The sequence below is a fragment of the Podarcis cretensis genome, assembly GCF_951804945.1.
Source record: "Podarcis cretensis genome assembly, chromosome: 7".
NCBI lineage: Eukaryota > Metazoa > Chordata > Lepidosauria > Squamata > Lacertidae > Podarcis > Podarcis cretensis.
The window spans coordinates 4355892-4374281 of record NC_137176.1 but is presented as its reverse complement, the minus strand read 5'-3'; the positions used below and the strand labels follow the sequence as shown (position 1 = coordinate 4374281).

General features: G+C 41.5%; 1 protein-coding gene across 4 annotated transcripts in view; it reads left to right on the top strand.

Moving 5' to 3' along the window:
- NRG2 (neuregulin 2) overlaps positions 1 to 18390 on the top strand; it is a 144260-nt gene that overhangs the window by 79011 nt on the left and 46859 nt on the right. For all 4 annotated transcript variants that reach the window (XM_079983547.1, XM_079983545.1, XM_079983546.1 and 1 more), the window contains exons 2-3: positions 1441 to 1612; positions 14408 to 14526. In XM_079983547.1, coding sequence (XP_079839673.1) covers positions 1441 to 1612; positions 14408 to 14526 — 291 coding nt within the window. The remainder of the gene's footprint in view (positions 1 to 1440; positions 1613 to 14407; positions 14527 to 18390) is intronic.

Sequence of the window (18390 nt, the reverse complement as noted above, 5' to 3'; positions counted from 1 at the left end):
ACACAACCCTAGAGTCAGACACGACTGGCCCCTTACGGGCAGGGGTACCTTTAGGGGAGAGAGAATGCATGAACAAAATTTCCCTCATTTGGTCTCACTGTTGCTGCTCCTTCTAAAAAAAAAAAGCAGGCTAAGCAATATGTTTTGTAAGAATATATCTTAGGCAATGCAGAATAAATAAAAGGAAGGTCATGCTAAGATAACTGGCATCAATAGCATGATTATTGACTTTTGACATGCTCTTTGGCATTAAGACAAATGAGGTCTCCATAATTTCAAAATAAATTTTATTAGTGAAGTTTCATTAGCGAAGAGTAATTATCAGGAAGCTTGCTATAAGCCTCCTTTCATTATGTGGCAGTGGCAGGTTGGTTGAGGAACATTTGAATTTGTGCCTCCTCTCCTGGTGCTTAGTTAGCTAAATTGCTACAAAAGCATCCAGTAAAGGTCATAGGCGCCTCCGCCGCCGCTGATACCTGATGGTCTGGACTGTTTATCTGGTGATGTTGTAAAGAGGCATCTAATTACCTAATTGCTGGATTTCTGCACTCTTGCAACCCAGAGCCCTCCTTGTTTATCCTCTTTCGCAGGCAGACTTTCCTTTTGGGGTCCTTTCTGCTATTGTTCAGTATGGAACACTGTCATTTGGAAAAGCCGAATGACCTTCTCAATTCCCAGTTACTTTCTCTACGGAGATGTGCTTTAGCATTTTCCCACTTGGCAGCAGCAAAGCTACTATATGGTACGTTCCCAGAATGAATAGGCAGGCACATGAGCATTAAAGAAACCCCTGCAGTGATTGTAGCTGAACTGAGAGGAAGAGAGCCCTCCTCCCCATCTCTCCCCTTCCTGTAGCCAAATGCTGCCATTCAGATCTGCACAGGCTGTGCAATCAACAGCATGTCTGCCAACAGCAGCAGAGGTAAGAGGGAGAACGCAGCGCAGGAGACTCTGGCAGCAGCAATGCCAGAACGAGGGCAGGAATCCTTCTCGGAGAAATCCCTGCCTGAGTTGATGCTGCTTCCCAGTTGGATGTGATGTGCATTTGTGTCTTTTGCGCATTTGGGGAGGAATGAGTGCTGTCATCCATGCTTAAGGAGAGTGGGGAGGTACCGGAATGAAAATGTGCAGAAGGAGTCAGGGGTGGGAAGTGCTGTAGAGCCTGAAACTCAAGCATCTTTTCATGCCAAATGCAAAAAGGATGAAATGCAGCTGTACTTCTGTGCTTTGACATTTGGGGTGGGGGTGGGGAGAGCCTCCCATTGTTAAGGACGACTTGTAGTTTGATAAAGGATCGGCTGCTCATGAAATGAAGCCTTTAATAAATCCAGAGACTTAGTGGTCAAGAGCAAGACTTGTGTTGTTGGTTTCTAACACCATATGCGGCTGGAGAGATCCAGTGGCGATCTTAATAGGGCTGCTTTTTCTCTCTCTTTGCAGCTGTCCGTCCAAAGCTCAAGAAATTGAAGAGCTTGAATGTGGAAGTGGGAGCAAAAGTTTCTATGAAATGCGAGGCAAGTGCTGGAAATCCCCAGCCATCCTACAAATGGTTCAAAGATGGCAGAGAACTGAAGAAAAGCAAAGATATCCGCATAAAATATGGGAATGGAAAGTAAGTACATAACTGCTTCTTTTAACCCTAAAAAATGAAAAAGTTTTAATGTGTTGTTCATATAAATGTCATTTTACACCTCCATTATTTGGGGGGGGGGGGAAACCTGGGTTAGCTAGATGATTTCTAAATAGTAGTGATCAGGCTGAAGTCTGTTACTTTGGTGAAAGAAATGCATTCATAACATGCTCAGACATGCTTGTTCTTATTAATGTCAGTGTTTTAGGGCTCAGATTCAACATTTGTACCATTCTAGAGCTCAGAGAAAGTTTATCCAAGTTGAACCTGTTGCTACGTATTGAGAAATACCAGTCTTCCTATAGTTTGCTACATTATGGAAGTTCTAGAGCAAGAAAGGTCAACTAAGGAAATATTTTTAATCACATCCCTTAGAAGTGGTGATTAAACTGCAAGGAAGATGGCATAAATTGTTCCTTAGAACAAAACTGAACTGTAAGTCTGACATTTGCTCCTGGTGTTTAACAATAGCCTTCTCAAAGCATGGTAAAGCCATCTGATATTGGCAAAACTTTATGTGGTGTGTCAGTTTGGGGACAAAAATAGGGAAGAGGAGCCAGCTCCATACGTACAAATACATCTTCCTTGATATTGTTTTTGATGTGTCTGGCCGTTGACTAATTATAGAATCAGAACAGGAGAGTTTGAAGGGACCCTGATGGTCACCAGGTTCAACTCCCTTCAATGCAGGAATCTCAACGAAAGCATCCATGGCAGATGGCCATCCAACCTCTGCTTAAAAACTTCCCAGGGACGAGAGTCCACTGCCTCCCAAGGGAGACCATTCCACTGTTGAGCAGTTCTTAGTGTCAGAAAGTTTTTCCTATAAAAGAAGAAAAAGGGGAAAAAAAGTTTTTTCCTGATGTTTAGTCAGAATCTCCTTTCTTGTAACTTGAAGCCATGGGTTCGAGTCCCATCCTCCAGAGCAGGAGAAAACAAGCTTGCTCCATCTTCCATGTGAGATATTTTAAGATGTCTCCTCTCAGTCTCCTCTTTTCCAGACCCTTGATCATCTTGGTTGCCCTCCTCTGCATACATTGGAGCTTGTCAATTTTCTTCTTAAATTGTGGTACCCAGAACTGAACACAGTATTCCACTTGTGGCCTGACCATGGGCGTAGCCAGGATTTTTGTTGGGGGAGAGGCCTTTTGTTGGGGGGGGGCAGAATTTCAGTTTGCTATGTATTTCTATGGATTGGGGGGCAGCTGTCCCTCCCTGCCCGCCTCCCTTGGCTATGCCCATGGGTCTGACCAAGGCAGAATAGAGTAGTACTATTACATCCCTTGATCTGGATACCATACTTCTGTTGATGCAGGCTAGAATAGTGTTAACTTTTTGCTGCTGCATCACACAGTTGACTCACGTTAAGCTTGTGGTCCCCCTTCATGGATCACTGCCTTGCCGTGGCGAAGGGGCTTGAAGAACTCAGAGAAGCTATGAACTCTGCCGAGCAGGGCACCCAAGATGTGGCGTTCTCTGGTCCATGGGGTCACGAAGAGTCGGACACGACTAAACGACTAAACAACAACAACAAGCTTGTGGTCCACTAAGACTCCTAGACGTTTCTCACATGTACTGCTAGTAAGCCAGGTGTTCCCCATCTTATAATGTGCATCTGGTTCTTCCTGCCGAAGTGCAGAACCTGACATTTGTCCCTATTGAAATTCATTTTGTTAGCTTGCGCCCAATTTTCCAACCTGTTAAGGTCATTTTGAATCTCAATTCTGTCTTGGTGCTCTTTATACCTATATTCCCCACAAACATGGGCCACATGTCATCAGGAATATTATTTCCTGACAATATCACAGTATATCTAGTATGTCATCACTCTGTTACTTGATGCACCTTCACAGTTACTTCTGCTTTTAGGAGCACATCCTGTGGGCACTTGCATGATGACTGCACAGTAAGGTAACATTTTCATGGCTGACTTAGAACAATGGGTTCTCAACTCCTCAAAAGCCTCTCTTCTGCTTGAGTTACATTGACAACATCTTTAATGCATGGACCCATGAATGGGAAGCACTTGAGAAGTTCCATCAGGAGTTCAGCTACTTTTAGCCTGACTGAGCCTAAAATACTGCGCACTGCCTTTTGGGCAGTGCTGTTCAGTGGATATGTGTGCACCACCTTATGTCTGAAACCTATTGACCACTAGACATATATTTCTTTCTTCTGGCTTCTACCCAAAGCATACCACAAAATCCTTACTCTACAGCCAAGCCCTAAAATACAATCAAATCTGTTATGACTTGTCAAAGGGAGACTCACAACCTATGGATTTACACCAGGCATTTATTAGACCCAGCAAATGAAGTGTGGAAGCAGGATGATGGCCCAGCAATGACCTACTACTGTACTAAAAAGAAGAGAAAGTTACAAAACACCACTTGTCACCTATAGCTCCCAGCTAAAGTATCATTAGTGACCTACAGCCTGTTCTAGAAAGTGGTGCTTGGTTCTCACAGACTTTGAGTGACAGGCCTGATCTTACCTACAGCCACCTCCCACAACCTCCAGCAACAACAGGCTTCATAATGGAGACACAAAAGGTCCTCCTACAGGAAAACCAGAGATCATCATTTCCACCCACTATTCCACCCACCCACAAGCACACTATTACAAGACCTAATCATGTCAGCCTCGAGATTCATTCATCTGCTCATCTTCACCTGTCTTTCTGCATTCTGCATAGGACAAACTCGTTAAGCATAAAATAATAAATAAACACAGATTTCACATAAAAAGCGGCAATACTCAGAAACAAAAAGGAAAACATTTCAACCTATCAGGACACTCTGGAACTGGCCTTAAGGCTGTGATTCTTGAACAAAGGAACTTCAAAGGAAAGCTAGAATATTACAGCTTATCAAGAAATTCAGTTCTGTTATCTGTGTCCTTAATAGGGATCATACTACAGGGGCTAATTAGCTGACCAAGGCTACTCCGAAGATACTTTTGCTAATATCACACGGTGAATGGTCATTGTCATTATTTTTACATTTACACTTTTGCATTTCATTTCACTTTGATCTCATGGCTAACTCTCTCTCTCTCCCCCCCTCCACCCAGCATTCCATACATCCAGTAAAGTAGCACTATCAATAATAATTCTACATCCAGTACCTTAATTAATTCAGACAGTTAATATGGTTAGCTGTTGTCTTGGAATTTGTTCCAAACCATTGCAAATAAAACATTTTCAGGGAAACCAAACTGCTTGTTTACAAAGCTATTGTACTACCAGCTTAACTGTGTGCTTGTGAAACAGGGATCACTTATAAACTCCATCTCCAACTCCTCAAAAGATTCCATCAACAGTGTCTCTGAAAATTTTTGCATATGACTTGGGAAGACAGGCAAACTAATGTCAGTATTGTCTTCCAAAGCAACTACTTTATTCCCAATTTAAGAATGGAAAGCGTAATGCCAGTGGACAACAAAAGAAGTTTAAAGAGGCTCTCAAGGCAAATCTAAAAAGAAGTACTATAAACACCAACAACTGGGAAACACTGGCCTATGAGCACTCCAGTTGGAGAATAGCCTCTACTAAAGGCATCATGGACTTTGAAGAAGAAAGGAACTCAGGACGAAAGGGAGAAATGAGCTAAGAGGAAGGCACGTTTGGCAAACCCTCACTGTGATCAACTCCCTCCTGGAAACCTATGTCCCCACTGTGGAAGGACGTGTGGATCCAGAATTGGGCTCCATAGTCATTTACGGACACACCGTTAAGACGGTGTTCATGGAAGACAATCTTATTTGGCTACAAGTGATCACCTTCTTGGCTACAAGAAGATGTGGGCTGTCAGACATTCGTACAAAGTATCTTGAAGTTTTTTGGGCTTTATGAAATCTGGCTTTTGCTTAACACACTGTCCCACCTTCCCACTCAAAGTGAAATTGGGACTGGAAGTATGAAGCAGCCCCACACATGCTCTGCTAATTGGATCACCAATGCCAATATGTTTGTGATATCAGCTGCTCTCCTGCTTTCTTCCCTTACACATACCCCCATCATGAAAAACGTCAGCCTGTGCTTTGGTTGCTGTCTCATAGTGTTGTCCTTCCATAATGTCTCACCATACCTTGAATATCACATGCTGGGATCAAACAACAGGAGTTGTCTACTACTATCATGTCCTGACTGTGTGGCTTCCAAAGGCATTCTGCAAACAGAATGTTGAACTGGGCAGATATTTCTAGTCTAGCAGAGTCTTTAAAAACAACACAGTTTTTGTCAACCAAAATTATATACTAACTAGAATAGTGGCAGTCATGAAATTTTGACCATTGCCTATTACAAATACTTGCCTGAAGTTCCGTTAACTGAAAACTTAAAATAGTGGTTTTTAAGGCCAGTAATAGTGACATTTTAAGGCCAGTTTGTGGCGAATGCCACATGTTATTTAAGACCCATGTGCTTTCATACTGAGCAGCCTTCTCTGTTTCCCATTCCTCAAGCCAAATGAGTTTAACATCCCCTCCAGTAATGATGTGCCGTAATGGAACTGAGTACAGTGTTCTTCAGAAAGTAGCAATTACCTGTTTGTCAAATCTTCTCCTTTCCCCTCAATTTACCACTTGCACAGCTTCCTGGCGCCACTGGGCAGGGGAGTTGTCCTTTTCAATGAATGTTTGCCGGAGTAGAGGGGGAAACTCCTTACTTGTGAGCTGCATGTTCTGTCACTAATTAGCAGCAGGCAGAGGCAAGCCTGTCTTGCTCAGAACCGAAGGAGATTTGGGGAGGAAGATATTTTCTTCTGCTCAGTTTAGCAGGGCTTATTATGTTATTACATTATTGCTCAAATCTTTTGCCATCTTATTCACATTATAATTAGCAGAATACATTGTGAATAAGGTAGCAAAAGAGTTGAGCAATAATGCAATAACTTAATAACTCCTCTGTCCTTGAGTACCAGCAAAGTTGTAATGATTAGTAGAGTGAGAAAGGAATTCTTACTATCTGAACCTGACTTTAGCAAATTTGAGTTATATACATTAACTGTATGCCCTCCCTACAAACCTCAAGCCGGTTGAACCAGGACTCCCTCTTAACCAGACTAATTATTAGAGATTTGTTCTGTACACAGTTAACAAATCTGATTGTTTTCATTTTAACTGTCATTTTTCCAGAGGTGAATTTTTCATCCATATTTAGTTCATTCCCTTTTGTTTTTCCATTGACTCCAATGGGATACCCAGCCAGTCTCCTTGGGTGTTTTCCACCCAAATCAAAGAAGGGGCATTGAGTTTGGATGGATGCATTGTCTTTTTTTTATATATATATAAATATTTATTAAGATTTTTTTAAAATACAAAATGCAAAAATAATAAACAATATAACATGGATCATAACATATTTTTCAGAACTTCTTTGGACTCCCTCACGTCTCCCACTCCCACTTACATCGTTATAAATTTTTCCCAGCAATTTATCATCTTGTTTATATTCTTAAATTTTGTTCAATTAATTTGATCTATTCTCCACAAATTTTATATTTCCCTCAATCTCACTTATCGTCAGTTTCAAATCTAATTCAGTGGTAGGCAATTATTTATGATCTAGCATCCTTCTTAGCCTTCAACCAAATTACAATACTTTTGTAGATATATCTTGAATTTCTTCCAGTCTTCTTCAACCCTCTCTTCTCCCAGGTCTCGGATTCTGCCCGTCATCTCGGCCAGTTGCATATAGTCCATCAGCTGCATCTGCCACTCTTCCAGTGTGGGTAGATCTTGAGTTTTCCAACTCTTGGCAATGAGTATCCTTGCTGCCGTTGTTGCATACATAAAAAATGTTCGGTCCTTCTTTAACACCTTCTGGCCGACAATGCCCAGAAGGAAGGCCTCTGGTTTCTTAGTGAAGGTATACTTAAATACCTTTTTCAACTCATTATAAATCATTTCCCAGAAGGCCTTCACTCTAGGGCAAGTCCACCAGAGGTGAAAGAATGTTCCTTCGTGTTCTTTACATTTCCAACATTTATTATCAGACAAATGGTATATTTTGGCAAGTTTAACTGGGGTCATGTACCATCTATATATCATTTTCATTACATTTTCCTTCAAAGCATTACATGCAGTGAAGTTCAGCCCAGTGGTCCACAACCTTTCCCAGTCCTCAAACATAATATTATGCCCAATATCCTGAGCCCACTTTATCATAACCAATTTAACCATTTCGTCTTGTGTATTCCATTTCAGCAGCAAGTTATACATTCTTGATAAAACCTTAGTTTTTGGTTCTAACAATTCTGTTTCCAACTTCGATTTCTCCACCTGGAACCCTAGCTTTTTGTCATTTTTAAAAACTTCTTTAATCTGAGCGTAATGTAACCAGTCTCGCACTTTATCCTTCATTTTCTCCAAACTCTGCAATTTCCAATTGTCTCCATCTTTTTCTAATATTTCCCAATATTTTGGCCAATTGGCCTCCATATTGAGTCTTTTTCGGGCCTTAGCTTCCAGAGGTGAGAGCCACCTCGGAGTTTTATTTTCCAATAAGTCTTTGTATTTTGTCCAGACTTTAAAAACTGCTTTCCTGACAATATGGTTCTTAAAGACCTTATTAATCTTAACCTTATCGTACCATAGATATGCATGCCAACCAAAGGCATTGTTAAACCCTTCCAAGTCCAATACGTCAGTGTCCTCAAGAAGTAGCCAGTCTTTTAGCCAGCAAAAGGCTGCGGCTTCATAATACAACTTTAGGTCTGGCAGGGCAAAGCCCCCTCTTTCTTTCGCATCAGTTAGTATCTTGAACTTAATTCTGGGCTTTTTGCCCTGCCAGACAAATCTAGATATATCTCTCTGCCACTTCCGGAAACACTCTGTCTTGTCCACAATCTGCAATGTTTGAAACAAAAATAACATCTTTGGCAATACATTCATCTTAACAGCAGCGATTCGGCCTAACAGAGAAAGCTTCAATTTTGTCCAACTATCCAAATCTCTCTTAATTTCAGACCAACATTTTTCGTAATTATCCTTAAATAGACTCAGATTTTTTGCTGTTATGTTTACCCCTAGGTACTTTACTTTTTTAACCACAGTTAGTTCCATTTCTCTCTGAAACTGTGCCGACTCTACATCTGTCAGATTTTTCCCCAACACCTTGGTTTTCTGTTTATTTAGTTTAAATCCTGCCACCCGACCAAAATCTTGAATCAGTTGTAATACTCTTTTTGTACTAGATTCTGGCTCCTGCAGGGTCAAAACTAGGTCATCTGCAAAAGCTTTAAGTTTATATTGTTTCGCTCCGACCTGAATCCCTTCCACCAACCGGTCCCCTCTAATCATATTCAAGAGCACCTCCAGAACTGATATAAATAACAAAGGGGAGATCGGGCAGCCTTGTCGTGTTCCTTTTTCAATTTTAAACTCTTCAGTAACCACATTGTTTACTATCAGTTTAGCCTTTTGTTCTGAATATATTGCATCAATCCCATTCTCAAAACCCCGACCCACTCCCATTTCTTTTAAATTTCCCTTCATAAATTTCCAAGAGATATTATCAAAGGCCTTCTCCGCATCTATGAAGATTAACACTGCTTTTGTGTTTATATCAGTTTGCAAAAGTTCCAAAATGTCAATAATGTTCCTTGTATTAGCAAACATGTGTCTACCTGGGAGAAAGCCTGCCTGGTCTTTATGAATTACTTCATTTAGAACTTTTTTAAATCTACTTGCCAAAACATCTGCAAAAATTTTGTAATCCACATTTAAAAGGGAGATGGGACGGTAGTTCTTAAGTTGCGTCTTTTCAGCTTCCGATTTTGGTATCAATGTGATGAAAGCTTCCTTCCACGATTCCGGCGCCCTCCTCCCCTCCATAATTTCATTGCTAACCTCCATCAGTGGTTGAATCAAATGGTCTTTTAATATCTTATAATACTTGGAGGTTAGCCCGTCTGGCCCTGGAGATTTGCCCGGTTTCATGTTTTGAATGGCTTGTTCAATTTCTTGACATGTTATTTTACTGTTCAGGAGAGATCTATTTTCTTGTGACAGCCTTTTAAGTCCATTTTTCTCCACAAATTGTTTTATCTCGTCCTCATTCTGCGGCCCTTGAGTGTATAATTTTTTGAAGTATTTCTGGAAACACTTTCTAATCTCCATGGGGTTCTGAATGTTTCTTCCTTCAATTTCCAAATTTGTAACTGTATTCAATTTTTGTCTCTTCTTCAACTGCCAAGCTAGCAGTTTCCCACATTTGTTTGCCGATTCAAAAGTTTTTTGTTTCATTAATTTAATCTTCCACTCTATTTCCTGATTTATCAGTTTAGAATACTGTGCTTGATAGAGTTTGATTTCTCTCAAGATCGGCAGGGACTTCGGGTTTGATCTTAACTTCTTCTCCAATTCTTTTATTTTCTCCAAAATCTTATCTTTTCTGTCATTTTGTATCCTCTTCCTTGCCGCATTCTGTTGTATCAAGAACCCCCTCATCACAGCTTTACTTGCATCCCAAATAACTCTTTTTTCCACCGCAGTGTTCATATTTATCTCAAAGTAATCCTTCAATGCTTTCTGGGCCTTCTTAGTAATCTCCTGATCTCTGAACAGATTGTCATTCATCTTCCATCTAAAGGTACCAGTTGGTAGTAGTATCATATCCATTTTCAGTGCGTTATGGTCGGAGCAGGTTTTTGGGCAGATTTCCACCTTTCTGACCTTCGGTGCCAGACCTCTAGTTATCCATATTTGGTCGATTCTTGTCCAAGTCAGCTGAGCTTCAGAGAAGAATGTTCCTTCTTTTCCCAAGGGATTCTTTGTTCTCCAAATGTCAATCCAGTCCATATTGTCAGTCAGTTCAAAAAAGGTCTTTGGTAGTCTGCCATCTTTAGTGACATTCTGGCTTTGTGACTTATCCATGTTTGTTGATACGACCCCGTTCATGTCTCCCATCATGATGATGTTGTCATAATCCAGATGTTCCAGCATAGTCTCATGCAACTTCTTGAAAAATTCCGACTTCCCTTCATTTGGTGCATAAATTCCTAATATCAGAATCTTTTCTCCTTGATGTTGTATTTCGATTGCCAAAATTCTTCCATATTCATCTTTAAATAAGAATTTAGGTGACAGGCTCTCTTTTGCATATATCACCACGCCTCTCTTCTTTACTTTGTCTGAAGATATAAATTCCTGACCAAGTCTTTTATTTATTAGTACTTTCCGGTGGAGCCTAGTCACATGTGTTTCTTGTAAGCAAATAATGTCCAATTGTTCCTTTTTCAATATATGAAAAATTTTCCTTCTTTTTTCCGGAATGTTACAGCCATTTATATTCCAGCTCAAAAGTTGCAGAGACATCCTGGATAAGTCTGGTTATTTTTCTAGGGGTAGTACCTTGTTCGCTAGGTCTTCAGAATCCGAGGGTGCAGGCACCTCTGGTACTACAGGCCCCGAGGGTAGTTCCAGTCCTTTTTGAAGGTCCTCTCCGTACGCGGTCAGAAATTTGTCTCTATCTTCCAGTGATCTGATTTTAATCTTCTTCCCTCTAAAAGTAAAAGATAATCCTTGAGGAAAGTCCCACCTGAAGATAATTGTGTTGCTCCTTAACAGTCTTGTTAGTTCCAAATAATCAGATCTAAGGTCCAAAAGTTGTTTAGGAATATCCTTAAAAATTTCAATTCTTTTGTCCAGAATGTCCAGTGACTTTCCGTAATGTAAACCCAAAATCTTATCCCTTTCCTCCTTTGATCTCAGTATTATTAAGCAATCTCTGGGCTTCTCTCTCTTTATAAGTCTTCCAAGTCTGAAAGCTGATGTAATTTTAAAGTCTTTTTCCTCTAGGTTCCAAAACTTGGAAAATTCTTTAGTCAGGAACTCAGCTAAGTTGCCTTCTTCCACCTCTGGTATCGACCTTATCCTTAAATTAGTCTGTCTATTCTGTAGTTCTATCATAGAAAGATAGGTCTGATGTTCACCTACTTGTTTGCTGAGTGGTCTTACCTCTTTCTCTAAATTTCCCAATCTTTGGCTGGTATCTTCAGCCAATTTCCGATTTTCACCTGCAGTCTCCTTCAGTTCTCCAATTGCTTGCACGTTTTGTGCAACTTGTCCAGTTAGTCTATTTAAACATTCAGTATTTTGTTCAATTTTAGCTGTTTGCTGATCAGCTTTTTTATCCAAAGATTCCACTTTTTTATCCAAAGATTCCAGTTTTTCAAGAATTTTCTCTAAAGTAGAACTAATTTCTCCTGAGGCCATCTCTTCCAATTGAAATTCCTCAGTTTCTGCCCTTGGCAGAAAAGCAGCTTCTTTCTCAGAAGTCAGAGTAGGCAAAGTAAGCACAGTAGGCACAGATGATCTGCGTGCCTGGGAGACTGCGGTTAGAGTTGTTTGTCTGGTTCTCGGTCCCTTTCTTCTTGCGCCACTCATTCCAGAGTTATCTAAAATTCAAGGTCAAGCTGAGTTGTTCTCATGAGAAAAGCAGCGGCCCAGATGGTAATAGTCAAACAGGAGGCCGGGAAAGGGAAAGTAAAACAATGTCACTGCTATTAATCCCAAATCCTCTAGGGGGAACTTAAAATGTCTTTAGGGAAGAAGACAATTTCATTAAAAATATTGTAATCCCATTTAATGTCCGAGAGCCTTCAATAAGGTAATTTTTAGCAGAGTTAGTGTTTAAAAAGTCACAGTGTTTCAGACAGTGCTTGCTGGTATTCCAAAAGATGCTTCAAAGTAACCAGTTCAAACTCCCTCAGATTGTTTCAAAGTTTAAGTTCAAAAGTATCCAGCCCTGCAAGCTGGCTACTCAATTACTCAGGCAGTTCCAGCACCTGGGATTCTTGCTTTAATTATAATCCAAACAGAAGAAAGGTATCAAAGTCCAAATAAAAGTCATATAATCAATTACTTAAAGTCCTTATTCAACTTAAAAATAATTTCCACGGATGTCCAGATCAGTTAGATTAAAAGTTCACTCTTTGCCTTCACTCCTCCGGCTCTTTGCTTAATGATTCAATGACAGCGGAAGACGGACTTCCTATTTTTCGTCACTCCGCTTTCAGCCAAATTAAATACTTAAAGTCCCGAAACTTTTAAAGTCCGTTTACTCACGGGTTGTTGTTTTCCGAATCTGAAGTTTAGGAAGAAAGGACAGCGCTCACCGGCAGCAGCAACGCGGCTTCACTCCGCCGATTGCGGAACGATCCTCAGCGCCGCAACCCCCTCCGCGATCCGGAGCCCCTTACGGGGTTCCTTCAACGTTTTGGGGGCTGCTCCTGGCGCCCGCCGGACCCCAAGACCACAGGCTTCTGCTGCCTGTGGTTTTCCAGAATGGGTCCCCGCTTCGCCGCAGCGGGAGACCCTTTTTCGGCGGAGCTTCCCTTCCCCGACTAGGAAAGGGCAGCCATTGCCGTTCGCGCCGCCTCCGGAAGTCCCTGGATGGATGCATTGTCTCAGCGCATGGCAATTCTCTTCATGGTTGTGTTTCAGATTATTCCCATTTGACCCCACCCACTTTGGTCAGTCTCTTTTTCTCTTTCTCTCATACCCCCAACCCTTATCCTATTCATTTCCTCTTCATGTTCCTTTGGTTGTTTGCTGTTGACTGGCAATGGTTTCCCCTTCCTTATGGCACTAGCATTAAAGAGGTGGTAAAATCTGCTAACTTCCCCTGTTGTTGCCCTGTTGAGTCACAGTGACATTTGGACCATTGGGATGAGGGACACAGTGACCGTTCCCTTCCTTCTGTTATATAAAATTCACCGGGTGTTAAAAGTCAGCCAAAAACAACAACAAAACCAGAACAGAAGTAATATTTATTTTATGCACAAATGAAACAGAAACATTCTGAAATCATAGGCAAATTGCTGTAAAGCATTATTAGGGATAGAAATGTCAAGCATGTAGAACAGCAGGACTTGTGAAAAATCAGCATGGTTTCTGCAAAGAGGAGTCTTGACTCACCAATGTTTTTGAATGCTTGGAGTCAACACAATTTGACAGACATTATATACTTAACTATCTACATGTTTTGACCATTTATTTCCTTTTAAAAGTTCTGATGAATTGTTGGGATAGCTCTTATTTTTGTTTTAAACTGATCATATTCATAATAGAGGGAAATAAGCAGTGGAGTTTACCAAGGGTCTTTCTGGAAACTGGTTCTGTATAGCAGGTTCAGTTTACGTATTACCATCAGGACCTGTGGTACCAGACCTGCAGTCAGTCAGTTGGAAGACCAGAAGTCAGAGATGAGTTTGTAGCTCAGGTAGAGCCAAAGTCAAGGACCAGAAAGTTGAGGGCCAACCAGAGAGGCCAGAGGCAAGAATATACTCAGGTCAGCTAAAACTCAAGGTCCAGAGCAGTGAACAGAAATTCCTGCCCTCTAGAAGCTGCTGTTGTGAAGTTTTCCAAATTTGGTACTACATTCACAAGTTTGTAAATGCATCAAATCCCAGAGCCCTAGTCAAGCGTTAGGTTTACTTGCTTTCAGATGCTAGCTCCACTTCTGACCTTTGTGCTCTCAGCATTCTCAAGTGGGATTTTGTGTTTAGTTGCATGCTTAAAATCCCCTTCAAACCTGCATGCTGAGTGCATGAAGGCTGGCAGTGCAGCCATCAACAGTGGGGATGATGGCAGGTGGGAGCGGTATATATGACCCATTCTTTGAATGCAAATAGACCTAAGGACATCACCAACAGGTATGTTATGTCAAATTCTGATTCCAGAATTTGAGGTGCCCTGATGTCGCTGGTCACAGCTTAATGCCTTTCTCCTCTCTGTGTCTCACTCCTATTTGTTTGCTTGTTTACTTTGCAGAAAAAATTCCAGATTGCAATTCAATAAAGTGAAAGTAGAAGATGCAGGTGAATACACTTGTGAAGCCGAGAATGTGCTGGGCAGAGACACCGTCCGGGGCAGCCTGAATGTGAAAAGTGGTAAGTTACAGAGTTGAGCCAAAATGATCTATTTAGTTTAAGTTTTGCTCTTGCTATTGTTGAAGGGGAAACATTTGAAATTCCTCGTGGTATTTTATTCCCTGAAGCTCATGAGACCTGGGAACAAGAGAGAAGCGCTGTCTCTGAACATTTCTGAGCCTGACCAGATCTGTGAAGCTTCCCAGCCTAACTGAGCTAACTAGACCTGGATATAGTCACACATAGTGGCCTGGACTTGGATAAAAACCAAGAAACACTTTTGATCTCCATTTGATTTTTATTAGCTGTTTGATGCAGCTATTGACTTGAAAATCCAAACTGAAAGAGGTTCTGCCCAGCCCTAGTTCTAAGGTTTCTGTTTCTTTGCACCTGCTTGGTGGTTGTTGCCTTTAATTCCTTCTTCCTATAGAAGGGGACATAAGAAGATCCTGGCTGCTGGATCAGGCTGAAAGCCCAACTGTGTGAGCCTCCTGCTCTTGCCCTGACCAGCCAGATGGCCATGGGGGGGGCACCAGCAGAGCCTGGGTGCAACTGGACTTTCCTCATTGTGATTCCCAGCCGCTGGCATTCAGAGACATGCTGCCTTTGACAGTGAAGGTAGAACACAGCCCTTGAGGCAGTAGCCATGGATAACCTGATCTGCCATGAATTTGTCCAGTCCTCTTTAAAGTCATCCAAGTTGGTGACCACCATTACCTATTCTGAGAATGAATTGTGCAGTCTAAATGTGCTCTGCATGAAGAAGTGCTTTCCTCATAGGGAAGTTCCCCCATCCCCTTCATCTTTTTGGTTGCATTTTATGACTTTTTTGGGGTGAGCTGACCAGAACTGGACACAGCATTCCAAATGTGGTTGCATCAAAGATTTGAATAACAGCATAACAATGTTGCCAGATTTATTTTTTAGTCATTGATTTCTAGTATGGAATTCACCTTTTTCTCAACTGCCACACACTGGGTCAAAGTCTTCACTACGACCCCCAAAGTCTTGTTCCTGGTCAGCCACGGCCAGTGCAGACCCCATGAGCAAATAGGTGAAATTAAGGGGTTTCTCCTCTCCTTAATGTGCATCACTTTACACTTGCTTATATTGCAAGCTTATATTGAATTGCATTTCACATTTTATTGTCCATTCAACATAACTTTTTGCTTTAACCTCCCTGAAGAATTTGATATCATCAGTAAACTTAGCTACCCTATGGCTTATCGCTGTCTCTAGATCACTTATGAACAAGTTAAAAAAAAAACAGGTTCCAGTATCAACTGTGGGAGGTCTCTATGCCCTTTCATTGGGAGAACTGTCCTCTTATTCCTCTTATTCTGTGCATCCCATTTCTTAGCCAGTTACTGATCTACAAGAGGACCTCTCCTCTTACTCCACTGTCACAAAGATTGGGTACCCCCCACTCTCTGCTGAGTGGTAGCAAGATTCTGGGGGTTCCAGGCACTCACCCAGAGTTTGTGCTCTTTTGGAGAGTTGAAGATGCTGTGGGGACTGTCATAGCTTTAAGCAATATGTTTTTCTTCCCTCCTATTTACACCTTCAGTCTGCATGGAGGGAGTCCAGATCTTTCAGCATGGTCTTCTCAAGCAGGGCTTGCTCCCCCTAGCAGTGCAACCCTGGAGTCAAAGTAATCTCTCCCAGCCAGCCTTCAGCCAGCTTGCCCAAGATGGATCTCTTCCTTTGTTCTCTCCTTCTTCTTCCCAGCACATCTCTTTTCCTGTCATCTCTCACATACCCCACCACCTTAGCAACTTCTGCCTTCCCAAGATTCCCCTTAGATGGTTCATCAACACTTTTTGCCATCTTAATGCCTCTATCCAAGGTGAGGTCCTGGCTTGGGAAGGAAGCTTAGCCTGCATTTTTCCATTGGCCTGCAATCTTCCCATCAATACTCCAAATAATCAATATCCTACCATTTATTAATTTTTAGGGGGGTCCCCCTAAATCTATGACACCATGACTGCTAAGCTTATACAGGAGTCTTTTGTGGGGTACTTAATCATAAGACTTTTGAAAATCTAAATACACAATGTTAACTGGATCACCTCTGTCTATATGCTTGTTGACACTCTCACAGGTGCCCAAAGATACATACATTAAAAGCATCTTATACCGCTTTAACAGTTATGACTTCTCCCAAATAATCCTCAGAACTGTAGGTTACTAATCAAATTATAGGGGTCTCTTGACATCTATTAGCACAGTTCCATGATTCCTTGGGAGAAGCCATGACTCTTAAAGTGATATAAGAGTGCTTTAGATATATGGTCTGGATGTATCTTTAAGAAGGTTTTCTATCAGTTTTCCAGGAACAGACATCAAGACTTGAACTTTTCAGGTTCCTGCCCCCAGATCCTTCTTTAAAAGTTGTTGTTACATTGGTCACTTTCAATTCCTCAGCTGATCTTTTAGGGACAAGTTACGTGTTGTTGTTTTTTAGAAGACCAGCAATTTAACATTTGAGTTGTTTAAGGACTCTCAAGTGGAGACTTAAGATTACATTAAAATGAAGCCTGAATCAGTTATAAAACAGGAAACTGAGGGGAGGGGCTCTTGTTCCAGCAAGGCATGCTTTTCATAGTAAAAAGAACACACAAGCAAATAAGAAAGGGAGATTTATATTTACATTTTGCGCTAGTGAAATTCCAAAACATTCTGGGCTATACTGTGATTGTATAAGTTGAACTTACGTTGTGGGCCAAGCACCATCATCCTCTTCATGAAGGCATCAAACTTTTCTCAGACCTCATGACCCCCAGCCCTTATCCTGGGGTGCGGTGCGTTAGTACGTCTGACTGTTAACCAGAAGGTTGATCGTTCGAGTCCACCCAGGGACAGCTGTGGACAGGATTCCTTGCAGGGGGTTGGACTAGATGATCCTTGGGTCCCTTTCAGCTTTACAGTGCCATGATTCTATGAGTCCGAGATCTAGCTGCGGCAGCACCAGCATGCACAAGTCCAGTGTTGCTCTCTCCCCTTTTCTGCAGCCCCCTTTGAGCACACACCTCATGTGGATATATATTATGAGATCTTTAAGATGAATACAATCTTAAGAGCAAGCCTCTCAGCTTGTTCAGTTAAACTTCATGCTGTTTGAGATAATTAGCAAAGATTTGAGTCCAGGACACTTCCTTGCAGTACATATAAGATTTAATAGCTCTGCCATACATTTGGAGATCCAGCCTAATTCTTTGGTGAAGGATCTCCAACTGAGATCCAAATGAGGCTTACTCCCTAGTAAGTGTGATTAGGAACGGAGACAGCATCAGAGAATGCAGCCTAATAATTATAATACAGTGGTACCTTGGGTTACATACGCTTCAGGTTACATACGCTTCAGGTTACAGACTCCGCTAACCCAGAAATAGTATCTCAGGTTAAGAACTTTGCTTCAGGATGAGAACAGAAATCTTGCTCCACTGGCGTGGCGGCAGCAGGAGGCCCCATTAGCTAAAGTGGTGCTTCAGGTTAAGAACAGTTTCAAGTTAAGAACAGACCTCCAGAACGAATTAAGTACTTAACCCGAGGTACCACTGTATTAAGAAGCCTGTGAGAAAAGTGGACGGGTGTTAGTTTTTCATCAGCGCTCCTGCCCAATTTTATTCATCTCATTTTTAAAAAATAAAAATAATTTTATTAATTTAGATTTTCAAGATAGCCTACAAAAGAGAACCATAAGACACACAGAGCAAAGAAGCTGCCTTGGAATTGTTCACCCCCTCACACAAACACTCCCTGCAGGCCTTACATTTTAAATCTTTCCTAGAGTTGGAAGTAAAGCTGCTTACTCAGAAGTAAATCCAATTGATGTTTCCCCTTGGCAAGTGTGCTTTGGGTCACAGGCTGGGGGGTAGGAAAAAC